The sequence below is a fragment of the Aricia agestis genome, chromosome 11, assembly GCF_905147365.1.
Source record: "Aricia agestis chromosome 11, ilAriAges1.1, whole genome shotgun sequence".
Classification (NCBI taxonomy): Eukaryota; Metazoa; Arthropoda; class Insecta; order Lepidoptera; family Lycaenidae; genus Aricia; species Aricia agestis.
The window spans coordinates 9794866-9822789 of NC_056416.1; the positions used below are offsets into that span (position 1 = coordinate 9794866).

The 27924-nt window shown below is 39.3% G+C and overlaps 1 protein-coding gene across 2 annotated transcripts; it reads left to right on the forward strand.

The window, feature by feature from the left end:
- The first annotated feature begins 1345 nt into the window (after positions 1–1345).
- LOC121731475 (ATP-binding cassette sub-family C member 9-like) lies at positions 1346–27799 on the forward strand. Of its 2 annotated transcripts, none has more exons than XM_042120902.1 (26): positions 1346–1619; positions 11294–11435; positions 13914–14283; positions 14726–14950; positions 15030–15356; positions 15859–16059; positions 16418–16718; positions 16827–17008; positions 17101–17422; positions 17510–17615; positions 17699–17850; positions 17960–18204; positions 18288–18506; positions 18626–18783; positions 19011–19118; positions 19337–19416; positions 19557–19675; positions 20116–20271; positions 20880–21095; positions 21713–21870; positions 23160–23355; positions 24026–24245; positions 24555–24679; positions 25197–25488; positions 26289–26491; positions 27347–27799. In XM_042120902.1, the coding sequence occupies exons 2-26, from the start codon at positions 11302–11304 to the stop codon at positions 27491–27493; spliced, it is 4962 nt and encodes a 1653-aa protein (XP_041976836.1). In that variant the 5' UTR covers positions 1346–1619; positions 11294–11301; the 3' UTR covers positions 27494–27799. The 2 variants fall into 2 exon arrangements, with proteins under 2 accessions (XP_041976836.1, XP_041976837.1); XM_042120903.1 differs by having other exon boundaries at positions 1346–1595.
- Positions 27800–27924: the final 125 nt, after the last annotated feature.

Consider the following 27924-nt stretch of genomic DNA (forward strand, 5'->3'; position numbering starts at 1 on the left):
AAAAAAAATATAAATATATTTTTTAAAATTAAAAAGAAGTAGGTAACATGAAGCGACTTATTAATAAGTATGAAATCATAAAACGATCGTAAAACAAACACCTCTACGTCATAAACTTGTGAGGCTATGGCGTCATAAAAAGCTTTCAACTCGAGCTTTACCAGTTACACTAGGTTTGGTAAAGGATTTCAGGAAAAATAACTTTTTATATTTAAAATTACAAAGCACTATTTTGTGATATTCATTTTATATTCCAATAAGTATTTATACCTACTAACTTACCTATACCGCACACAGAGACGAACATTAATTACTTAACTATGACATTTTAATTGTATTATAATAGTTATTTTAGTGGAATATTTTATTGGATTTTTTTAAATTGGAATCGGTATTTAAAATTAGTGTTATTAATAATTTATTTGTACTAATTATAATAATGAACATCATTGATAATATTAATGGACAAATAGCAAATAAACATCTACCGTACTTACTTATAATGTTAGGGGGGCGAATTAAATAAATAAAAATACTTAACTGTAATGAAGATTTTGACCTCAAAACATTTTAAATTAGAGTTAAATAATCACATTTTTATATTAAGTATCTTAGATACATTATTTATAAGTGTCTGTTTTCCAGGAAATAAAATTTATTTTACGATATTTTTACTGCTTTTCGTGCGCCTGATACTTTTCAGCATTCACGAACATTGAAGTTTAATAACCGTAGGTAGGTACGTATGTGAATAAGTAAAGAACTAACTAAGTACTGGGTAGTGGGTACTGACTAACTTAAGAGGCCCTATAGACTATAATATGCCTATTACAATATGTTGATTTTAACCGACTTCCAAAGAAGAGGAGTTTATTATGATGAAATTGCGCTATGATAACTTAACAATTTGGATTTAGGATACCATAACGCGTAACGTTACGATGCGTTTCCCGTGCTTAGCCTACAAGTACTTATTACTTTTTGCGATTATTAAATATTACTATAGAAGGTGATGGCATAGCTTATAGGCAGTGAAATGAAATGAAAATGTTTATTTCTAAATAGGTTAACAAAGTTAACACTTTTAGCACATCTACATGAGGCCTACCACCGGTTCGGGAACTAACCCGGCGAGAAGAACAGGCGTAAGAAACTCGCACGGGGCCTCCTTTTACCAAAAAGGTGAAAAATAACAAGAATAACTTAAGAGTTGTAAAATCTAACTCATTAATATTACGTACTGAATTTGAGTGTTTTAAGGCGGTCTAGCCTACAACTGCTTAGTATTCACTCCGTAGTACGGGTCGCTCACTCCGGCTGCCCTCACCACACAGTACGTAGTCCGTACTCGGTACTCCAGAGTCCAGTCAGTCGGCCGCGAGAGCATGTGAAAGCCGCGCGTCCGTCGATGGCTCGCCGCGATTTCTCCTCACAGACACGACTAAACTCAAAATGCAGTGATGCCCCAACATTGTATGCTCGGATTTCCTCGGAAAACTCACGGACGAAAGGAAAATACAGTGCGATCGGATTTTTCACAAAGTGCAGTGTAATTTATATTTAATTATTGAGATTTCGTGAGCCGCGGCACGAAGGTGAAACTTTTATTTTATTTAAAGGTATGGAATTGTAACGGCATTCTTGTTTACCGAATGTGAAAAGTGAAAATGTCGCCGTTGTATGCAGATTTCCACTGGATTTTCTCTCTTTGCGTTTTTAATTCAGATTCACATTGCAGCGTATATTTCACTTTTTTGTTTTATAATTATTAGTTATTTTAATGAATTATACTTAATAATTTATAAGTAAGCAAAATCTAGCTTAAAACTAATATAGGTGTAGGTAGATCGGTATATTACAATCCAAATGTCAGGGCAAATCCATGCAGATTCTAGATAAGATTACGGGAAGGTATTTAAAATAAATTAAGGGTAGAATAATACCTACTTAAGTGCATTAAGCTAATAATGCTGCCGCTTCTGCACAATTAAAAATACAATTTTACACTTTTACTTACTCAATATTAACACTTAGTAGATGGTTTATAGAAATCTAATAGACCATACACCAGGAAAATTTGGATTTATGATCAGACATCCTAATTTTCCTGGTGTGTGGTATATTTTAACGCCAAGGCCAATTTCAGCCATCACAACACTATTTCACTAGTGCAAGTAAGTATAATAATTATGGAAACTAAAAGGATTACTCACCATAATTTTCAAAGAAACAAGAAGGGTTAGTAAAAGCCACCAAAAAAAAGCTCACCTTTTCAAATCAATTAAGAATTTTTTTTTCAAAATATTTAGCAGTATACTGTGTAGTGTGTAGTAGGAGTAAGTACGTACTACCCCATTCAAGTAAAAATAGAACAAACTATAATCCTATTACATGAAGCATTACCGTGGTATTGAATAATAATTGAATAACTGCAAAAATAGTTAAGAAAACCGTGAACTCCTTTTCAATATGCCGGTAATATCCACCTTATTCGTACATACTTACTATAATAATCTAAAGTGGGAGAGCCATGCTTCGGCACGAATGGCTCGACCGGAGAAATACCACGTTCTCACAGAAAACCGGCGTGAAACAGCGCTTGCGCTGTGTTTCGCCGAGTGAGTGAGTTTACCGGAGGTCCGATCCCCTACCCTATTCCCTTCCCTACCCTCCCCTATTCCCTTCCCATCCCTACCCTACCTATTACCCTATTCCCTCTCAAAAGGCCGGCAACGCACCTGCACTGAAGGACACTCGCAGCATCAGAAGAGCTTCTGATGCTGCGAATGTCCATGGGCGACGGGAGTTGCTTTCCATCAGGTGACCCGTTTGCTCGTTTGTCCCCTTATTTCATTTAAAAAAAACTGCGTGACGCGTGTATACAGGGTGTAAGAAAACTAAGTGATAATAATTAGAAATAAATAAATAATACTTTAGGGTGTGTATGTGTTCCTTATATGAGACCAAATTTTTTTGCGATTTTTATGAGCAGCGCCCCAGCGACGCGAAAGTGAAAAAAATTTTTGCTCTTTCAGCACTGCTACTTTTACAGAACGCTATGTAACACGGAACTCATACACACCCTAAAGTATTATCACTAAGTTTTGTTACACCTGTATGTAGGTCATAAGGTCATATCTCATATTAAGCCATAACCTGTACAGGATGTCACAAACAAAATAATTGCTGATTCACGGAAAACTTTACATTCTTCAAATAAACTGTAGTGTGCTTTAAAGATGTAATGCAGCAAAACCTAGTGCTTGTGCCTTTTACATATTAAGCTCTTGCCAAAACTTAGGCACTATGCTGGACTAGAGCCAAGCCTTATCAAACGTACATTTTGTATTAAATTATGTTTTTTGGATGATTCTTATGGAGGTTATGGGTGTTAGACCTACAAGCTATATCTCTCGATGAATCTTGAAAACTCTTGAAGAACGGGCTGACAAATTTTGATAACATTTGGCTTAGATAGACGTAGAGCTGAGAAAAATGTAGGATATCTGCAGGATTCCTAGGAAAAATGTAGGGTAACTACAGGATTTGTTTTCTGAAAGATTCCAATTAGAACCTATTTTTGTGAAGTCCGTTATTATATAACCTAAAATAAAATAGCCGCTAACCGGGTAAGGACGTAAGTAATGTTCGTTTGTCTTGGGCCGTGCGTGGTTCACTGTCAACGGACCGTGAAGCCAGAAGGCGATTGTTCTTTTGTCTCCCTCAATGACATCCACACAACGGCAATTTTAAAATAATGATCAATGATCTTATACGAAGCAAGACAATGTATTGTCGATTTCTGGGATAACACATTTCAAATCAAAGTAATTCTGAATACAGCCATTTAGCCTTAAATATACTTCATCGTGTATACTTCATCGTGAATCAAATAATGTTGAATTCTAATATCAATTCTGATGAGTAGGTATGTTTTTAAAAAGTTTTTTGCTGACATTCCGGTCTCAACAACAAAAAATTTAAATTCTTCGCCTGCAGAGGCTGAAAAATTACTCAGAGAGTATGTACAGGAATGTGATGTCAATTTTAAGTTTAAAAAAAATTACTCTAAAGACATTATTCACACGTTTAAATTATTGACCATCAAAAATACAAACAAAAATAGTACTACAGATCTTTGGGGTCTGTCAACTAAGATTATTAAATCAATAATTGACATCGTAGCTCCATATCTTGCCAATATTTTTAATGACTGTATAAAAAATGTTGTTTCTCCTGATTTAATGAAGCATAGCAACTTTATTCAAATCTAGAATTAAATCTGATCCGACAAAATTTATGCCTATATCTATTCTACCGACTTTTAGTAAAATATTTGAGAAAATAATATTAAAACAATAATTGTTAGTACATTTTAAATCCAATAATTTATTGCATAATAATCAATTACGGTTTTACTAAGGGTCGTTTCACTACGGATGCTGGTATAGGTCTTCTTTGTAGTATATTTGAAGCCTGGGAGGAGTCGCGGGATGCCTTAGGTGTATTTTGCGACCTCTCTAAGGCATTTGATTTTGTTGATCATGCTACATTGATCAGGAAATTGCACCACTATGGCATAAGGGACTTGGCACTCAACCTTTTGATTATGACAAGGTAAATTGTGCTCTCTCAAAAATAGTTAATTGGTTTAACTAACTTTTAAATTCTAATAAAACAAAATGTTTAAGATTTACTTTGCCAAAATATGATGAATCTTGTTCAAGACACTACTGTGTTTTTAGGAGTAACACCAGACACCCCCCCATACCCCCCACCCCCTCATATTGCCAAACTGACCGATAAGCTCAGTTCCGCAGCATAATATGCAGTCAGAAAAATTAGAGAAATTTGTGGCGAAGCTACGAATAATAAAAGTTTTTATTATTAGTAGTGGCGAAGACACGGCGAAATGGGCATTGTCCAAAAAATTAACAGGAACTTTTATATTTTTTTTCGTTAAAATAGGGTATTTTAAGAATACAAATTAAATAATTTTAAAATTCATTGGCTAGTTTTTTCTCAATAAATTTTTAAAGTTTCGCTCTGACGTCATCATCGGCCGCCAATTGACCTCTGCATATATGTTTTAAATTTCCTTTCAATCTTATTTATAATGGCTGGTTCGTCAAATGCAAGTACTCATTATGTGAAAGCTGATACGAGAAGCTTACCAAAAGTTCGAAACGTAATGTTGGTCGAATTTATTGCTAACTAGCTGTCCCGGTGAACTTCGTGTCACTTTAAAACCTTCCCTGGACTTCTACGAATATTTTAAGACTAAAATCAGCCCAATCCGTTCAACCGTTTTCGAGTTTTAGCGCGACTAACACATTTGAAAATCCATTTTTATATATAAGATTAACGCCATTGAAGGTTAAACAAAGGTTAAACGTATTTGTTCAAAAATATAAGTAATTAATGGGTATTTTTTCGTTTATATACAGAAAAACATTCACTGACCTTATTCCTCGAAATGTTTTTGTAATGAGCAAAATTAAAAAAAAAATGGACAATCCCCATTAGATTATTGTAGTTATTGTCATAGTAGAATATCTCACGGCATTCTATTATGCGGAAGTGCTGCTAATATTAACACAATATTTGTACTGCAGAAGCGAGCTATATGATCTATTTATAAAATGTCATCCTTTGAATCTCTCAAAGAAAGAGAAAAGTTTAAAGAAATAAGAATTCTGACCGTAATCTCTCAATGCATTTTGGACTTGATGTGTTATACGTGAGAAAAAATGTAAATAATTTTAAAACGAAAGGGACATTAAGGGAACACTAAGGACAAGTTAGATATACCAATAACCAGGCCAAAGTAAGCAAATCTTTCAAAGGTCAATGTATACGCCTATACAATAAAATCCCAGAAAACGTCCAAAATCTTTCAATTACTTTATAAAAAAAAAAGTTTTCAAAGAACGTTTCTGTGCTAAGGCTTATTATAAGGTAACTTTTTTTTTTTTTTTTTTTTTTTTTTTTTTTTTTTTTTTTTTTTTTTTTTTTCGCCGAGAAAATGCTTTTAAGCATCTTGCGGGGGATGGGGTCCTATCCGCAAGTATGTGGGTCTCTGCTGCGTCCGAAGATGGTGGTGGACGCAGCCCCTACCCACTAAAAACTCGGCGGTACTCCACTATGCGCCTTGGGCGGGCCGCGGGATCGCGTGAGCCTACACCACGGCTCCGCCGGCTATTATAAGGTACCTAACTGATTTTCTCAATGATAGCACACCTAATAAGCTGACAGACCATAGGACGTCACTTCTATATAAATGTAACACATTTTTACATACTTAGTGTAAATTCTAAGTTTAAGTTATCATTGTTATTTTCCATTTTTTTTGGTAAAAGGTGGCCCCGTGCGAGTTTCTTACGCCGGTTCTTCTCGCCGGGTTAGTTCCGGAACCGGTGGTAGGCCTCATGTAGTTCGTTCTAAAAAGTGTTAACTTCGTTAACCTATTTAGAAATAAATATTTTGATTTGTTTGATTTTTTGTGAACCGCATTAAGATTTTGATACAAAAATGCAAAAATTATTAAAAATTTTAGGGGTCCCTATAGGTACAACTGAAACAAAAAAATTTTTTTTTCATCTAACCTATGCGTGGGGTATCTATGGATAGGTCTTCAAAAATCATCTTGAGGTTTCTAATATCTTTTTTCTAACCTGAATAGTTTGCGAGAGAGACTCTTCCAAAGTGGTAAAATTTGTAAAACTTCTAACGTAATGATAAGTCTAAAAAAATATATATGATGTACTATCAAAGAAGTTGATTCCTAGTTAGATGGGGGACCTGCGTAGTTTGGTTCATTTTAATAGTAACCAAACCTTGATTGATCGATGATAATTGATAACACATAACACATCGACTAAGTACTTGATAGGTTTTCCGTAAAGTGTATCACAAAAATGTTCAGATTGTGGGATATACTAGGCATTTTAAAGTAGTAGCCTGATTAAGTATAAGAATGTAAGATAAGGATTTTTAAAATTTACATGGTCAATAAAATATAGGCAAAAACTTAAAACAAGCAAAAAAAAAAAACATTAATTTATACCTACATCCGCTACAGGCTATATCTAACCTCCCGACCTGTATCTAAAGCGAATTGTATAACGATATTATAATGAAAGCCTGTGCCGTATTCATTTGTTATACAAAAAGACGAGCATTGTTTAGTTTAATAACAGCATTGTGTTGATCAAATTGGCAAGTTGATTATTACAAGTCCGAGCCTTTCCGAGCATTTGGCGTTGGCACACACGCGAACTGCTCACTGTTGAAGCGAATAATCCCTATTGTTTTGAAAAAATAATTGTAGAGAATTATTACTATCTTCAATGTTTAAATAAAAAATATATTTTTCAAGATTGCGATATTTTACTAGCGGGCCCTTTTGATATCGTTGGCGGACTCGATAGATGTAATTGTTCAGAATACACGTCATAGAAATTTTATATAAGAAGTTACGATCTGGGCCATACAATTATTGAAAAATATTATTTAGTTGACCGACATCATATGGATTCTTACAGCATTTTCGAATCCACTTGAAATATCTCAAGAAATGTCATCAAACCGCGGTAAAAGGTGGAATTTCAACTTTTACCTATTATTTATAATTTAACTCACGAATTCATATATAATATCCATTATAATTTAAAATTTAAGTTTAAATTTATAATTTAAATTTTAAGTTCCTAAACACCATTTCTTTTGTAGATTATCCTAAAATCTCGAAAAAAAACTAAGATGCAATATTGACCAATGCAAAAACGTAAGCTAGAGTCTGTGGGCAGGCGGGGCTTTTCCGTGTTGAGTATCTGAGTCACTCTCTCAGATATAATATCTCATTCATTCACGGGATACGGTCATTGACAGCTGGTCACTCATTTCTTATTAAAAAAAGGCTGAATTTGGAGATCATTTTTTTAAGCTTCGAAATGACTTAGGACATTTCGTGAGGGATTGGCACTCCTACCACGGCGTCCAAAGAGATAGTAAATAGAACGCAGCCCGACTCACTTAAAGTCGATTATGCTTAATGAACTCTGACCTAACCTTAGACACGGGAACATCAAGACATCCGCAACTCTGGCGAAGATTGTAAGAGCCTGGAATAACTATTAAGTTACGGACATCCTGATTAGCGACTTTTAAGTCACATTCATGCCTTGATTACACCTACCGAGTAGAGTGGCGAGACAGTCCCCTCGGTCGAGCACATCCATAGTAAACATACCCATAGCTTGGCCGAGTGTAGATACTATTGTATTGTATTTAATATTATACTATATACACGGTAGGTGTACTCAGGCCCTAAGGTTGCAAGCTACTTGCAACAAAAGGTGTTATTTTATGACCGGATGGCTATAATTGCCGACGTCACTACCAGACACCACTCACCAGTAACGCCACAGTATAACGCACTGTGATAACAATGCAAATGACGCACACCACATAAAAGGAAGGAAGTATGTCATTGTACGTTACAATAATAATTAAAATTAGCCATGGCTGTTTCTATTTCTAGTGAAACAATTGCATAAATGAGCGCTACAAACAGTGGGAAAATGCTGTATGTTTTATTATGAATTTCTTTGAACCGCTACCGCTATGTTGTAGACTATACTGCTATCAAGGCCTGAAAGCACTTCCAATAATATTTAATCATCTTGTAAGTTATTTAAGACGCTCTGAAAGATTACTAAAATTTGTAGCAAAAAGCAGATTTTGATAGTAATTATGAACGATACGCCGCGCAGCTAAATTGTGGCTTCCGCTTTCATAATATTTAATATTTATAGTACCTGGATGACCGAGCTTCGCTCGGTATAGCAAACACTCATTGACTTCGTGTTACTTAATAACGCCATCTGCTGGGCGTTAAAACAATTCCTTGCTAACAAAATAGTATTATTATTCGCCAATAGATGTCAGGAAGAGTCATATTTTTCAATTTATCGATTATCGATAAAACACGAATAAAAATACATTTTCTGAAAATGATTCCTAGCTAGATCGATTTATCGCCCCCGAAACCCCCTATATACTAAATTTCATGAAAATCATTGGAGCTGATAAAAGGTTATATTTTATGGGAAATAATAAAACAAGCGAATAAAAAATTACTTTGCGACTGATGATGAACATACTCTTTTAATAACATGAGCGGTATTAATTTGACTAAGCGAAAAATAAACTAAACTAACGACTAATATTGATTTATAATAAAATCCAGAACGAGCTTACAAAATGTGAATTGCGATTAATCTATTTCAGATATTAAAATTCTATCCGAGCGACTGTATTACTAAGTGAGCGACTGGAAATACATAACGGGCAACTTCAATATTAAATATAGATTCAATTTTTCTAAGTGAGGTTGTTTATTACGAGCTACTAAAAAGTTCATTTTGAGCAAACTTTTGTGAGCTGCTTAATTAATGATAATTGGTTACTGATATTCTATTTGAGGCTTTATATTTTATATTTTTGTACGTGTTTTAATGAAAACTACATATTGTTAAATGCGTGCGAATTCGAATGGGGGCGGGGCGACGAATCGTTGCAGTCAAGTGAGTTGGGCTGCGGACCAATACGACTTTTTTGGGTTAGGTTAGATGGCTGCGCTACGCTCCCGCCTTAGCCATCGTGGTTATTTTTTTGTAAACCATCCAGAAGTAGGAGCCCCGCGTGGCGGGGCTCCGTCGAATCATAATTGAAGCCAGTTGTTTTTTTTTTGGTATAAGTCGCCATTAAAATTTTACCCATTTCTTTGACGTTCCGTTAAGGATTATAATTTGTGTAATTTATTAATGATTTTTATATATAAACGAGGTTTACCCCCCCTCCCCCTCCCCCCTCCTCCCCTGCCCCTCTCAATCGTTGGGTATGATTCTAAACTTTTACCGCTATATAATTTAAGTTCCTACAAATAGAACAATACATATTTTGGGATCATCAAAACAAAGAATGAAATCCTTTCTATCTCTGTTAAGTGTTAGCTACCACTTTTTTCACATATAAAATTGTTGTTCCTCTTATCCAAATAAAGCTACTCACAAAAAATTTGCTTAATAGTAATAAAAAAAAATTGTTCTATCCCTGTCGCCTGTCCGTAGTAGTCCCTGAATAAAAGTGTTTCATCAAATAGTTATTACATATTCAGCTCATTAGTGTATTTTTCAAAGTGGTTTTTGGTATTCGAAACACTTCATTTAAGATAAAATGCCGCTCAGTATAAAAATTACATTTGCCAAATATTGAAAAAAATGCAGGACGTAACGTTGACACTCAAACAGATATTAGGTCGCTCAAAAATTATAAAGCTGCTCATTTTGTATTATAGGTAACTCAAATAAATAATTTCTAACTTGCTGTTCTGTTAATTTCTCGTCACTCACTCTCAGTCGCTCAAATAGTAATTCTGTAACCCAAATTTAGTAATTTTGACATCTAAAACTAATTTACAGTCACTCGATTAAATACTACCCATATTTTATTAACTGTTCAAGGAAGTTTTATTTAAAATCAGTTATGGTAGAGACGTTACTGATGCAATGGCCTATGACTCACTTAATTTCGATACCTACCGGAAAAAAACAGCTAATTCAACGGTGCATTTGGAAACCCCTCATTGAAAGTTCGTTCATAAATTAGTAATGCTCTAAAAATAATCACTAGCTATAAAATGACATTTTCTAAAAATGATTCCTAGCTACATCGACGGTTAACGCCTGACGGTAACAGTCGGAGAGATAGACACACTTTCCCATGCTCCAGCGCTGAAAGAGCAAAATTTTTATGATTTGTATGGGCAAGCGCCCCGTGCGTCATGACGCACGGGCGCTTTTTCCATACAAAAGGGAAAAAAGTTACTCTTTAGTAAGCGAACTTTACAGAACACATACACACCCTGAAGTATAATCACTTTGTTTTGTTACACCCCGTCTAAGCGTGGATGATGGATGTTCATTAAGTTCAATGACGGTATTTACTAAAATTAATATGAAGATAATTCTTCAGGCCTACCAGAATCTGATGGCAAATTTGGATGGCATACCTAATTTCAAATAATATCCTTGATCATAGGATAATTTTTTCTACAAATTGCATGTTTCACACAGAATCGGCCGTTATAAGGAAAAAAAGGATCAAAATGTTTTATTCCAATTACCCCGGTGTTGCTAGAGTGATTTTTTTTTCTCACTTTTTGCCATCAGATCCTTGTAGACCGTAAAATACAATCTAAAATATTATACAGTTCAATGACTTGTTTTAGACTGCACGATGGAGACAGTCTGCGGCGGTGGAGAGGCGACATGCAGGGCCCAGGCGCTGTCGGCGCTGCTACACGCCTTCAACCTGTACTGCGCGCTCATATCCGCCGCGCTCATCTGCTGCTGCGCTTCCAAACATACAGGGTACGTCTCCGCCTACTTAACGCCTCCGTGCCCCAGTGGTTTAGAGCGCGGTTCTTAACTCGGAGGTCGTGGGTCCGATTCCCGCGTTGGAAACATGTTAATTGTTATTTCCAAGTTTGGTTAGGTCTTAGGACAATTTGGGCTGATCATTTGATTCTCTGACAAGTAATCATGCGTCGGATGCAGGCATGTAAAAAGTCGGTCCTGCACATGATCTCTCGCCAGTCGTGTCGGTTTTCCGTCCCACTGCCCACTGGGTTATAAGTACTTATGAGAGTAAACGAATAGAGATTGCTGTTGTGTACCTACTGCGCAAACACTTGGGCATATATAGCTTGGTTTCAATGAAACTGGTGTGAGAATTATAAAAAAATACAGGGTACGTATCATCGTCATGTGACAGGTTTGCACGATATGGATGATGGTAAAGTTGCGGTAGGTTCTATCGTACACGCAACTCTGCCTCAAGCGGGGAGTGGAGCACCATGGTCCATGGGGTTTTAGTGGGTAGTCCCCCTTACCCCGGCCGATGTCCCCAATCCGCCGAGGATGTTTACCTAAAGCATTGCCCCATTAAAAAAATCATCACAAGTATCCATAGTTCTGGTTCATGAAAAATTAATGGTAGAGATAGAGAGCGCGGAAGACTGGGAGATCGAGTGCCAAGGAAAAGAGTACTACTAAAATCTAGGATGAACATGAATAGTGATTGGACAGTACTATAATATATTAATTAAGGTTGCTTTAAAAACTACCTGTTTTTCTTTAAAATCAGGCGTTCTATTATTTTAAAAACAAGCAGTTTAAAAGCAACCTTTATAAATTTTGTGTTTTTGTGCTTTGTCCGATGACTGATACTGTCCAATGTCAAGGTTTGAACCTTGACATTACTAATTCTAGTTAGTTGTCTTTCCATCTGGCTTTTAAACGCTTAAATAAAATATCTTCTGTATCGATTGCTTCTATTTCCATTTGCGGACGGCCTTTATGTTGTTATGTAAAGTATTTAAATATTACTGTTCATATTGCTATCGTCAATAACAAATGAATTAAAGGAGTCCGGGGTCATTGCCACGCGCTTGTCTCTGCACTTTAGCATAATTTATGAACTGCACAAAATTTAAAATTCTTGGCTTTTATTATAAAATGGCATGGCATTGAAAGGGGAATGTGATAAAATACTTTATACATATAATGCAGCATTTAAATTTAATTAAATTTTGTAGTAACACCATAGAATAATAATTTAACGGCGACTTTACAGTTCAATAAACTCTACAATAAACTTTACAGGGTCTTATTTATTCAATAGCAGTAATAAAATATTCTTTGCCTATTAGGTATATAGTCTTGTAATAAAGTGGGTATTAATTTATGTTAATGAATAATAATAGACTGCGGTCGCGGAGCACGCATACCTATAGTATGTAATAATATGTTTAAATATTTTATAATCATATACTGGCCTCAGAGACCTCTCATAACATCTTCCGTCTCGTTTCCAGTATACTTACTTGCTGAATACCAATACTCCGGCTTGTCGCCTTACCAATTTGCCTAACTGCGGCCGTTAGTTAAGTTTATCGCTCGTGTTAATGTGATGTAAAAGTAAAACCATAATGCGGCATCCATTATCGTATGACGGCATGATATTGTTACGTGCTAGGGTTCGAAGGAATTGGAGAGAAAGACCTGCTGACTCTCTTGAAGACTTTATTCACTAAGTCTAGGTCACACAAGCACACACTAGGTCCAAACACTAATCACTAGGTCCAATCACTAAGCACTATCACTGTCCTAGCCCCTAGGTCGTAGCCAAGTCGCAGGTTTCACTGGTTCACTCACTTTTATCGCAATATCGCGGTATCGCAATATAACATCATAACACATTAGGCCAGACGCGGTCAAATCCTGCAATTTGGGTTGTGGCCTAGGGGTTAACCGTTAAGGTATTAAGGTTATTTTATTATTAATTATCTATTAATTCCTTGTTACAATACAAGCTGCCTTTTCTACTGGAGTTTGTTGCGATTTGCAAGAAATGCGTTTTTAAGCTCAAATTGAAGCAAATTCTGTTGGTTCTCAAAAATACGTTTCTCAAACGTTGCTCCGGTGATAATGCACCCAGGGTGTTTGTGCACTACACGGAATTTTACCGTCCGGCGTTCATAACTTTCACGTTTGCCATAGTAAAACGTAAGAAATCGGGACGCCGCGCCGCACCGGATGGTAAAATTCCGTGTTTTGTTTTTCTATGAAATAAGGGGGGCAAACGAGCAAGCGGGTCACCTGATGAAAAGCAACTACCGTCGCCCATGGACTCGCAACATCATAAGAGCTGCAGGTACGTTGCCGGCCTTTTAAGAGGGAAAACGCTCTCTTCTTGAAGGTTTGCAGTTCGTATAGGTACGGAAATACTGCTGCATGCTGGTGATTATTGTATTGTACTGATTATTATATTGAGGATTGTTCTTACAGGGAGCCCCACAGATGGCGCGGTCAGAACACGCGTGGCATGGCAACCCTGGTGGTTGGAGTGGCGTGGCTTTGCGGCGCGGCAGGGGGCTGCCTGCGACCCCCCCACACGGTGCAGCTGGTGGGCGCGCTACTCGCCCCCCTGTCGTGGCTGGCCGCCGCCGTTCTCCACGTGGCCATTTGGACCCGCAGTCTTACGGCCCCCATACTCTACCTGGCCATATACTGGCTCCTCGCCTCCGCCTCTTCGGCTTCCATCGTTTACTACTACGCGATGAAATCGACGATGCCGCTTGAAGTGTATGTCCATGGGGTGGCATCGACGCTGGCGCTCATTGTATCTGTTGTAGATTTCATCTGCTTCTTCGATGAGGTAAGCTTATTTGGTTTCTTGGAAGTTCGAAAAAAAGCAGTTCAAGCAGTTCAATATCCTAATAATTTAACAAAAATTCTGATTTATTCTATCGTCGCAATGTATCAAACGATATGTTTACGACGTAGTATGGGGACGTTATGGTAAATATTATGGAAACCTTCCGTCACGTCCTAAAATTATTGTGGAGCAGCCATTCATTACTCACACGTGCGACGCCAGACGCGGCGCCACGCCGCCCGCCGGTCGACGACTGAGCTGTCTGGGCGCCGCGCCGCCCGCCCAGAGGATTTCCTACATTTTCCTTTTTTCTGCACTTAATGTTCACATACAAGCAAATAACATTTACGACAAAAGCATATTGTATTTAAGTCCGTGCCAGATATAAATGGATATGAAATGTTATAGTATGAGTGGATTTGACCCAATAATATTGTTTCAGATAAGAAAGCGCACATTCCCGAAATCTTCACCAGAATCCAAAAATGAATCTTATAAATATAACGATACACATTTCTATTCCAAAATAACGTTCTTCTGGTTGAATTCTTTGCTGTACAGAGGGTACGAAACTCCACTTGAGAAAGCTGACTTGGGTTCGACGCCTGAAAATGAAAAATCTAAGAATTTTTACAACAAATTCAAATACGTATTCAATAGTCAAAAGGTAAGCTTTTTATATCTTTGACCTCATCACGATCGAAGAATTTAATTAATAAAATATTTAACAACCAAAAAAATTTCAGGCAACCAAAGATGACAAAAAACCCTCGATGTGGCGTTGTTTCGCACGAATAGTTTGGCCCAACTTTTACGTGGCGGGGATTTTGAAACTTTTGGGTGACATAGCTGGTATCATCCCAGCGGTGGGCCTCGGCGCCATCATACATTATATAGAAGTCGGTAATGCGACGTATGATTCTAATGAGGATGTAACTATAACAGAGTTCCTGGGAAACGGTTATGTGGTTTTGCTTGTGATAACTTTATCATTGGTTCTCCAAGCGCTGCTGTCACAGAATACGACGCACTTGGTCACTGTTGAAGGAACGAGATTAAAAATCGCAATACAGGTAAGCATGTGACATAAGTTTCTATATGGACCCAAACCACGAGATTTGTTATATTTATAAAACTTTTTTTTTTTTATGAGATAAGGGGGCAAACGAGCAAACGGGTCACCTGAGGGAAAGCAACTTCCGTCGCCCATGGACACTCGCAGCATCAGAAGAGCTGCAGGTGCATTGCCGGCCTTTTAAGAGGGAATAGGGAAGGGTAGGGATGGGAAGGGAAGGGAATAGGGTAGGGTAGGGAATAGGGGATTGGGCCTCCGGTAAACTCACTCACTCGGCGAAACACAGCGCAAGCGCTGTTTCACGCCGGTTTTCTGTGAGAACGTGGCATTTCTCCGGGCGAGCCGGCCTATTCGTGCCGAAGCATGGCTCTCCCACGTATATACTACGGTCAAAATTTGTATCAAAATTTATGATAGGCATTGTAGTTTTGACACACTTTGAAACTATTTTGAACCATTGAAACATTCAAAGATAACATCATCCGTGCTGGTGTTTTTAGAGCATGGTGTACGACAAATGCATGAAATTGGCAGCGTGGTCACCAGACGGGGAACCGAGTGAGGCGTCACCTCTACTTCCCAACCACGAAAACGACGCCACGTCTCAGTCGGGCCTCCTCATGAACCTAATGTCACAGGACACATACAACATCATGTCTGCTGTTTGGATATCCCATTACATTTGGGCGACACCGCTTAAAGTACGTACTTTAATAATGTATCCTTAATTGTTACTATCAAAATCTCGATGTTATCTCTTAGTATTGGTTCAAAAGTGGTAAACTGGAAATGTTGTTACTTGTTGGGATAACGAGGCAATTAGGCCGAGCTGGGCATCTTAATTAACTTTAATAAAGCTAAATGTACGCACCGCAATGTCGCTATGGTAGTTAAAAGTTTATGGGGCTCATAATATATTATATTGTAGCGAATTCGTCCAGCCAATTTTATACGCGATTTCGATAAACACAATAATTGCGCATAAAATCGCCTGTTGTATAATGGAATTTGTAACTATAATGTTGTTGTGAAAATAAATCATGCTCGTTTCTTTTCTAGGTAACTTTCATACTATATTTTCTATATAGAAAGCTGGGTGTCAGCGCGTTGATAGGAACGCTCGCTAGTCTCATTCTCATGATGCCAATACAATTGTACATCGGAAAGAAGATGTCGGACAACTCCAAAGGAATATCCAAATGCACAGATCACAGGATATCGAAGATATCCGAAATACTACAAGGAATAAACGTTATAAAATTATACGTGTGGGAGGATCTTTTCAATGAAAAAATATTGCAATTAAGAGAAGTAGAGCTCCAACTTCTTAACAAGGAATCCGTGTACTCAGGATTTCTAAGTAAGTGTCATACTTAAGTGTCTCAAATATCAATATTAAATTCGTGTGAACTATTTGTTTCTTGGTGATGACAGAAAATTAAAGTGCACCTTACGTTATTATTTTCAGCATTTACGACACAGATTTCGACGGTGCTGGTGGCGGTGACCACATTCCTGGTGCACTCATATCTGGACAGCACCGTGAGCCTGACCGCGGTCAACGTGTTCGCGGCCCTCGCCCTCTTCAACCACCTCACCATCTCCTTCCTCGTCCTACCAGTCACCGTCGTCATGATGATCCAAGCCGTGGTAAGCTGATCGTTTTTAAGTGAGTTTCACTAGTGTTTCCCTTGCTACCGTTTGACGTGACACTACCAGTAAATAAAAGAAAAATCCCTCAGGTCAGCACGAAGCGAATCAGAGATTTCCTGGAACTGCCGGAAGCACACAATGTCCCAGAGGAAAATGTAGACGAATGCAAAAAGAAAGATGAATTTAGAAGAGATAAGTTCAACGAGGCATTCGTCGACTTTAGTCCCGATGATAATCCTCTTTCAGAAAAATATGAGTCATTACTCGACTTCCAAGACACGTCTTCGGACGCGGATGATATTGAGTTTACTCTAGGACAGGAGTATCTAGTCAGACTTAAAAATGCGGCATTTTCATGGAGGATGAAAGAGAACTTTTGGGTGGAAATCGATGATTTGGATATACCAGCAGGTACAACGTTGTAATGTCTAATGGTCCATTTCTTGTAACATACAAATTGGGGTAACTATCTTGACTTATTTTTCTTCTGTATTGCAGGTAAGCTTATAATGGTCGTCGGTTCGTCAGGCTCAGGAAAGTCGTCCTTATTGTCTGCAATACTGGGAGAGATGTATAAAGAAAGAGGAGATGTAGATTACAACAAGTGGGTTTTTTGAGTACAATTTTTAGTTTATTTTTGTATTCAAATATAACCTCTATTTATCAGTAAGTACTCATATTTTACAGAAAGTGTACCATGTGGTACTCAAGTCAGACACCCTGGCTTCTGGAAAGATCGATCAAAGACAACATCCTCATGGATAGCGCTTGGTGTGCGCGTAGGTACACGCGTGTAGTGCGGGCAACTGGACTGCGGCCGGATCTACAACTATTACCAGGTACTTTATTAAGCTACCAAGCTCAATTGCTCTACCCGCGATTAGAGCCTGCCATTATAAGGTTACCTACTTGCCGTTACTGCAGAGTCTTAACCATAGTTTTTTTTAGACGGAGACAGCACCCAACTCGGTTGTCACGGGACGCCTCTCTCGGGCGGTCAGCGAGTACGGGTATGCGTGGCTCGGGCGCTGTACTCGCGCGCTCGTCTGTTGGTGCTCGACGAGCCGTTAGCCGCGCTCGACGCGCCGCTCGCCAGGCAGCTCGTAGCTCGGGCACTACTGCCTGCTGCCCGGTCCGGCCGCACTGTGCTGCTGGCCACCAACAGACTGGAACTGTTGCATTACGCCGATTTGGTAATGCCGTGTTCTTTTGCGTTTACATGGTTTAGAGTTGATGCATATGATATGATAGGCACTAACGATAACTTTCTGTGTAGGTCATAGGCATGGAAGATGGACGAGTTACCGGTTTCGGGAAAGCGAACAATTTGTCTGATGGCATACTCAGTGAGTGGGCCAAGTTGGCTGCGGAGGCGCGAAGTGCAGCAGCGCGGTGTGGAGCTGGCCCGCCGGGCGGCGCTGCCAGGGAGCGCTCACAGCTCGTCAGAACCATCAGCCGCATCAAACTGGAGAGGGAAATTTCAGAGGACTCTATTGTTAGTAACAATTTCCTAGACATAGATTATTTTCATGCGCATTCAAAAGTGGTCTCAACATTAAACGTTACTTCGTGATTCTTTAAGGGCTAAATATATTGTGCTTTGTATCGTTTCAGTACGTTCCTCAACCACTGGAAATACGTGATGTAGCCGGCGTATATTTGCTGTCTGAAGTGCCCTGCATCGGCGGGAGTTGGCGTAGACCAAAGAATTTAAGCCGCGTCGACTTCTCAAGGCAAATTTCGTCGCCGGCAACAACCATTCAGCGATCTAAGTGAGTACCTTATACCTACATTATAAAACATAGTTAGTTTTCGTAACTGACACGACCCAAGGCCATCAAGAAAAGTAACCATGTAAAAAGGTCGTCTAACAGGTGTTAACCGCAGGTTGCGGTCGCAAAACAAAAATGCCAATGCCATTGCCATATGTGATTGAAGGTTTATCCTGTCTGACTTGATGCAAATAGATTTTTTTGTAACATAACCATCTTATTCGAAGGTGGGGGCGAGACATTCGTCGGGCCGTGAGCGCAGATGCGTCAGCTAAACCGGAGGCAGGGCTGGTTCAGAGAATCCTACATCCACGCTCATTTGGTACTTTACCTAGGTAAGTCACAACTTTCAAGTTGCAACATACATACTTGCAACAAATAGTTAGAAGTTGACGATTTATACCACGGAGCTCCATAATTTACACCTAGTGTGGAATTAGTGTAGATAAACTAGGAGATTATTTATGTATATAAATATATTCTCATTTCCTTTAGTAACCAATATTCTATCTACTTAATGGTATCAAAATATGAATTTTTGGTTTACTTTCAGATGGACACAGAGATCACTACGCCGCTTATTAAGTTCAGATTCAAATTCGAACGACAACGATGTCGGTCCAGTTGAAAACGGTTAGTTTCTTTTGTACAACATCAAAAATCTAATGGAAAATTTGTGTCGGTCAAACCCGAACGCCTTTATTATGGACAATTAATGTCGCAACATTTTTATGGTGTTCGGTTGTTGTATAATTATCTAATTGACCCACAAGGTATACCGGCCGAAGCCAGCGACGTAACATTCACCTCGATCACTGCGAACGGGGTCGAGACCACGGTCGTGCCCATTCCAGGCGACCCCAGCGTGCCCACACAACCTGTTCTCACTCGGGTATTTACTTACAACTTATTAATAGTATAACTATATTATGAATATGAGAACACGTGTGCATGATTGATAAAATCTAATTAAGATGCAATTCGTGAGTGCTTTTTGCGTGTTGTTGTTACTGCTAGAATATGGCCAGGCTAGATAAGAGGGCAGACAGAAGACTCAAGAGCCGAGTGTGTCATTGCTGAAATCTGGTTTAGGAGTTGAGTAGGTACTCTAATAGCTATTTTTGAACGTATGAAAATTATAAAAATAAAATAATGTACGCGTGAAACAGACAAGCAGCGAAGTTTACTATAGTATAATAATTACTACAAATTACTATAATATAATAAATAATAAATAATAATTACTATGTTCAATATTCTACATGCTTCGGGCCCTGGGTATATTATAGGTAGGGTACCTCCTAACTATAATAAAATTGATTTTACCACCAGTCCAGTATATGGTGCTCATACGGGCGCATTTGTGGCTGGTATGGAGGTCTGTTCGCGGTGCTGGCGGTCGCCGCGCGCGCGCTCGCCGTCGCCTCCGACTACTGGCTCGCGAGGCTCACTGCTGAGAATGCGCAGGAGACCCTCTCTAATGACAAGGTAATACTGCAACATCTAGCATACTGCGGGACCCCCGCTACAATCTCTGTTTTAGGGCATCTGTAACTGGATGAGGCTGTGGTGTTGTGCACCACAGCCTCATCCAGTTACAGATGCCGAAGTGTTTATTGTGCTAATGCTTAATTATTATTGGAACGTGTCTAACTGCCGCACTCAGATTGGAACAATAATTACTTAAATGTAATTAATAATTATCTAATTAAATTTTTTGACATTTATGCCTTATACATTATCTGTTAAACTCTTCATTAAATTGAAGGTTAATCATAATAATTATATGTCTCTGAGTACGGTAGTTAGTTTGTTTGGCAGTTCTTAATTGCTCGAACCGTTGCTGTTGTACAAACATGCAACGTTGAATATCTAATGCCTTGTATGAGTGTTGCAATTGGAAAACAAGGGATGTCGTCAGCATCAGCATCTACTTTACAGTTGATAACACTTTAGTGTATTACCAGTTTTTATCGCAAGCGAATAAGATTCTCCCTCCTGACGTATCAGTCACGTTACTCAAGTCTTGCTCAAGTCGTAGGACCATTCTTTGACCGCGATTTCTAGCACACTGACAAATCAAACGTGGTTTTCAGACGTTCAACATGGTGTTGGTGTACGCGTGCTGGTGCGCGGGCGGTGCGGCGGCAGCGGCAGGCGCGGGCGCGGCGGGGGCGGCGGCGGGGGCGGCAGCTAGGCGGGTGCTGCACGAGCGTCTACTCCGCGCCACGCTGCACGCACCGCTACATCGACACGCGCTGCCTGCCGCCGCGTTACACCGGTTCTCAGCTGACGTACAAGTTCTTGACAGGGTATGTACTATCAGAGAAGTTGAATCCTAGGCAGATGACGGACCTTAGTAACTTGGTCGCGTTGAGTCAAACTCATCCGACCGATCACAGCTAACTTTGAATTGACATAAACTGACCAAATGACGTAGGTCCTCCTCTTTAAACAGTCAAAATATCTGACTTGGCTCTAACGCTATCAGTTGGTTGGAATGGTTGGATGTTTGGTCTATAGACATGGGCGTACCGAGGGGGGGCAGGGGGGGGGCAGCAGCCCCCCCCCTGGATCATGTTGACGTCCCTACTAAGTATATTATCTAGTACTTTTATCTATAAAAATAAAAAATTAAGAAAGAATTTTTGCCATTTGTTTGCAATATAATATTTTTACAACTACAAATTATTAATTTTTATTCTTTATAAACACCTAGCTTATGAGAAATCTGATTTGCCCCCCCCCTGGCCCAGAACCTGAGTGATTTGCCCCCCCCCCTGGCAACAGAACCTGGGTAATTTGCCCCCCCCCCCCCCCCCAGAACCTGGGTACGCCCATGTCTATGATAAGTTTTATATCAATCACGAGTCACGATCACAAATTAATATTGGACAATGATGACCGCCAGCATTATAACGTTTTTCAGAAACTTCCAACAGCAATGAACCGATGGACACAGCTGCTCCTGCTGTGTGTCGCAGCTCTCCTCATCAACGTGATAACGACGCCATGGTCGCTGATCGCTCTGCTGCCGGCAGTCTTCTTCTATGTTGCTCTACAAGCTGTCTACTTGAGGAATGCCAGGTAAAATGCGTACCGATAGAATTATTCCGTTATATAGTTGTATACAGAAACATAATATCATAAGTCATAATAAATACGACCAATAAAATGTTTTCAATATTGACAAAGTATGTGCTCGTTTCAAAAATGTCTAAGCAGTTAGGTAGACTCAAACAAACTACAGACGTACCGTAAGTACATATTTTACTCGTGAGCATGTGTAGGCACACAACGAGCACTCTTTAACCAGCACGTTTAAGCTTTTTTTTATTCATTATATTATTATTATTAAGCGAGGGACAACTATTAGTCTGTCAATAGTACAATACCATACTCCCTACTTGGTAGTATATGTATATTCTGTGTCCCTACTTACTTACCATATCTTCGGAAACAATCTGTGAACACTAAATTAATTGCTCATGAGCACAGCTGCTTGCATCTTACCAAAGTTGACTCATGTAATTGTCCAACTATCGAGGAAGTAAGCTCCAAAAAATACCTTGGGTTGATAATAGACGATAAATTTAATTGGAACCATCACATCATATGCGACAAACTACGTCATTTTTTGGCCAACATTACCATATTAAAAAATGGAATTCCGTTTAAAGTTAAGTTAATGTTATACAATTCGTTTGCCGAGTCGAACATACATTACGGACTGAGCACATACGGTCGTACCTACAAAAGCTACTTGAATCAAATATATACTCTGCAACTAAGAATTCTAAAATGTATAGTTTCTCCAAACATAAAACAGAAATATGACAATAACGATGTTGGATTATTTAAGCATTGTAAAATTTTACCGATTTTTACGAAATTTAAGTATACTGTGTTAAAAGAACAATATTTTAATGAAAGTTTAAAAGTATTAACTGAACACCCTGTAAGAACTCGAGCAGTCACACATAACCGGCTCCTGACGACTCGAGCCTGCAATAGGTACAGCGAGCGAACTACCAGCTATATCGTTCCGCGCCTTATCAATGAGTTACCTAAAGATGTAACAAATAACTTAACTGAGAATAACATCAAATCTAAACTAAAAACCTATTTTCTTCAAACAAACATTTAAGTACCAAATATTTATCTATCTTGTTCCTAATTACTAACGTATAAAATAACTTTATAGTACCAACTGTTAATATAATATTTTGTAGTTTGTTTAATTTATAACCACACCTGTGAATAGGACTGTATCGCAGCATTGCACAAACCTCATTGGTTTTTAATGCTTTTTAAATTTAGTTTAATAACTGTATGTCTAATTTGATAAATAAATAATAATAAAAAAAAAAATACAGAGAGTTACACCACTTGGAGGCGAGTGCGGCGTCGCACGCGGTGTCGCTCGCGGCGCAGACGTTCGCGGGCGCGGGAGCGGTGCGCGCCGGGCGACTGCAGCAGCGACTGCGCGACAGCTTCCAGCGACACCTCGACGACACACACAACACACTGCTCGCGCTCAATTCCGCGAACCGCTGGCTGGGACTTACTATGGTTAGTGTTTAATGTCTTGCCTTATTAGTTATCACAGTTAACAGTCGAATCAGTTATAACTTAAATTGTAGACACTAACAGATCTCGTAGGCGTCTGCACAGTTTTCGTAGACAAATGTGCAGTTTTCATACAGAACTGTACAGTTTTCGTAGAGACTTGTACAGTGTTTGTAGAGGACTGTACAGTTTTCGTAGAGAGTACAGTGATCGTAGACGACTGTGCAGTTTTCGTAGAGGACTGTACAATTTTCGTAGAGATATGTACAGTTTTCGTAGAGGACAGTACAGTTTTCGTAGACAACTGTACAGTTTTAGTAGACGACTGTGCAGTTTTCTTAGACTACTTTACAGATTTCGTAGAGGACAGTACAGTTGTCGTAGACAACTGTACAGTTTTAGTAGACGACTGTGCAGTTTTCTTAGATTACTTTACAGATTTCGTAGAGGACAGTACAGTTTTCGTAGAGAACTGTAATGATATTATCTTGTATGTCTTAAAATATAGGTCTAAAGGAGTGGCTTAGTTTGTAAGAACTTAAACCCCCTTAATTAAGATTTAAAAAAAAAGGGAGCCTACTATTGTTGTTATTTTTATTCAGTTGTACTTTAACCGATTTTGGTGATTTTTTGTTGGAAAGAACACGTCATAATATTTCTGTCTTCCTTCTAGGACCTAGTGGGCGCCGGCTGCGTGTTCGTGTCGCTAGCGACGGCACTGTGCAGCGGCAGTGCTGGCGCAGTGACGGGTCTGGCGGGCGCGTATACGCTCCTGCTGCCCGTGTACCTCTCGCACTTGGCCAAGTGTCGGGCCGACCTCGACCTGCAGCTGTCGGCTGTGGAGCGAGTGGTCGCCGACACTGCGGTGCCGCAGGAAGATTATAAGGATGACTGTGAGTGAATATTTCGATTCTGCTAGTCAGGAGTGAAAGAGCTTTTTGCCTTAAGAATAGAATAACAAATATCTCGTAATTCTTATTATTATAATTTATGATAATTTACTATCTGCTACAAAAGCATAACCGTTCGGTCAGATAATTATTTTTTTAATGTTAACATTGCTGTCTCGGTCTTTAGTCGAAGTAACAGGATGTGCGAGAGGAAGAGACAAATAGTATTTTCAAATTTTCATTCTAGAGGTTCTCTTAAACTGATATAGTAGATATACTCGTATCAATTATACCTTAAATTGACTGTTTCAGGTCCAATTCCGTCGGGTTGGCAAAGAAATGGTAGAATTGAATTTGAAGACGTCAGCGTACATCATGAGCCATCAACTACGTCTATACTAAAGAATATCAACCTCAAAATTGAACCAGGGGAAAAAGTAAGCGACATATTGTTTATCTAGAGACTAGAATCCGTTCATATGGATTAATGCAACAAATTATTATAAGTTGTTAAGTCGCATCTCAATCTGAACTGACTCTTAAGAGCTAGAGCATAGTAAAAGGAGGGGAAGTAAGTTATCTTCATACAAAGGCACCGCGCGCGGCTTGTATGTGTGCGCCGTAGTATCAATGCGTCGCCACGTACGGCACACAACAATATCTCGGCCAGTTTTAGAGGCAGGTACCGCCGATATTTTGTTGTGTGCCGTACGTGGCGACGCATTGATACTATGACGCACACATGAAAGCCGCGCGGGGTGCCTTTGTATGAAGATAACTTACTTCCCTTCCTTTTAGCGCAGCGCTGCTACCGCGCTGCTTGCGACGTAATGTGAAGGCAGCCTAATGTTACAAAGTTAGCAGCTTTAATATTATACTGTGCTTTTTTCTTAGTCTAGTTACTAAGAGAATACTCAACAAACCATTAACGACCTATGTTTTATTCCATTTGAGATGGCGATATGCGGCCGTAGCGGTAGTGGGAAGTCGACGCTACTGCTGACGTGCGTGGGCGGAACGACCGTACAGAGCGGGCGCGTGCTCATCGACGGACAGGACATCACCAGGGTCCCGCTGCGGGTGCTGAGACACCGCGTCGTCGTTATGCCGCAGGAGAATATCATATTCTCGGGAACGCTGAGAGAGAATTTAGACCCGCTTGGCGTGCATACGGACGAAGAAATTTGGCAGAGCCTGAAAGCCGTCGGGTTATATGACTTTGTTCACGCGCAACCGGCTGGCTTAGGTGATTTAGCTTGAACACTCTTTCGATTACCTCATAAAAGATATCGATGTACCAATTTCAGACTTCACTTTTTGTCTGTAATGTCTCAAGACTGTACAAATCTACTACATAATAAGACGATTTCATTGACAAACAATAGGTACCTATTGGTTAACAGTTCAACACCTCAACAGCAATAAATGTAGTTTTTCAATTAAGAGGATTCCACACCGCCATTTTTTCCATACAAACGTTGTCCCCTGTTTCCTCCCTGGATAATGCTAGTAGAGTTATAATTTTTTTCCTGAATATCTACGGCCACTAATACAATGTCCCTATGTTTTCTTTTTTTTCATAATTTAATTATTAAATAAGATATGAACGTTCAAAAACCCAAAAAAATGGCCAGATTTTCCACTGTGTTCAAACGTCCAGAAAACAGATTTGGCTAGATTATACAAAAAAAGCAAAACATAGGAACACAGCTCAAGCCTTTTTTTAATCTTTAATGAAAAAAGTACTTAAATCGGTTAAGTTTTGGAGAAGGAATCAGGGGACAACGAATCGTTGATTTTCTGGATTTTCTGCAGTTGTCTCTATCGCGTTCTGCGGTATAGGCTTGAGGTAAGGGAGACAGCTATAGATATTACACGTACTTTTTTTTCATTTCTCTAGCCGCTGTTGTATCCTCTTAATATTATTTAACTACAATACTATTTTGAAAGGTACGTAGGTACATTTACACACAACACGATTCAAGCCTACATCCGTTAGTAGTCATAAAAAAAATTAAAAACCTATTACAAATGGCGACATTGTAGAGTGCGTGGTGTGCGGTTGGCGCGGCGGCGGGTGCGCGGGGCGGGTGGCGCGGGTGTGCGGCGCGCGCGCGGCGCTACACGCCCGCTCGGCCGCCGCGCTGCTATTGGACGAGCCCGCTGCGCCACTCGACGCGCACGCAGAACGCTCGCTGCTGCACGCGCTAGCTGACATTGCGCCTAACACCACGGTTATTACGGTCACGGTAATTATTTTATGAAGATTTATATTCTTATCGTGTTATAAACGTGGATTCCAGAACGTGTTTTTATTGATTAAGTATATAAAAATATTCGATATAAAATCTAATCGCTAACCAATAACGTTTTCTTTGATCTAAGCGTCCGAGAAGAAACATCCGACGCTTAGTTCAACTGAATTTGAAGTAATGATTTCTCAGGCTTGCGCGAGTATCACTCATTATATTCAAACAAGGTTCAAACACTTACGGATTTCGTCGCGGATGTTTGTTTTGATTTGATTTTGTTGTTGATCTAGTTGGGATCCAGTGATAAATATAACTAAAGCACAAATCTAGGAAACCTCGGCTTCATGACACTGTAAGTTCGTTCTGCGTAGATCGGAACGCAAACAAAAATTGATGAATCTTCGGGTAGTTGAAGAACTTCAATAAATTGGACGCCTGTCACCTCAGTCCACCCGTGACCACGGCCGCTGTAAAGTAGCCGAAACGTCGGGATTAATAAAAGTGCTCTGTGACAAAATCCGTAAGTGTTTGAACCTTGTAATATAATGAATTTGAAGTGTTGAAATACTTTTTCAAAATTATATCAAACAAGGACAAACATCCAGTGAAAAATATTTCTACGGAAATATCTAATTTTATATTTTTAATCAGAGAAGAGACTTAAAATTTAATATTAGAATTTTGTAAGAAAGAATCTTTTGTTACCTGGGGGCCTATTATGAGCTCTTAAACCGCCATCCATTCACTTTACGTCCTTATACTGACTGTATAAGGACGTAAAGTGAATGGATTTAAGAGCTCATAATAGGCCTCCTGTTCTGACAAAATTATGTAATTTACTTTATATTTCAGCACCGCGTGTCATCGATCCGCGGCTACGACACGGCGGCAGTACTAGACGAGGGGCGGTTGGCGGAGCGGGGGGCGGTGCGCGAATTGCTGGCCACGCCCACCTCGCGACTCACGCGCATGTTAGCCGCCGTGCACGGCCCGGGATAGACGAAAATATGCCTCCTAGACAATATTCACACTTAAGCTAATCGCACATATTTAGTCAGCACCGTACGCGCCGTATGCGCCGAACGCGTCAAACGCACCGCATGCGACGCGTACGGTGCGAGGCTTCATTTCATACCACGAATACTAAAATGCTGCGCGTTCGTGCTGATAAATGTGCGATCACCTGTAACAATAAAGTGGGTATCGTATTTACAGACAGTATCTCTGTTTGCTACGTAGAAATGACACTTACTACCGCACTCAGAGTTCCAACATTATTTACTTAATTGAAATTAATTCAAAATTTTGACATAAGCCCCATACATTATCCGTCAAACACTTCATTTAATTCAAGGTTAATCGTAATTAAATGTCTCTGAGTACGGTGGATAGACAAAGATGGCACCTGTGACTACGATATCGGCTTAGTA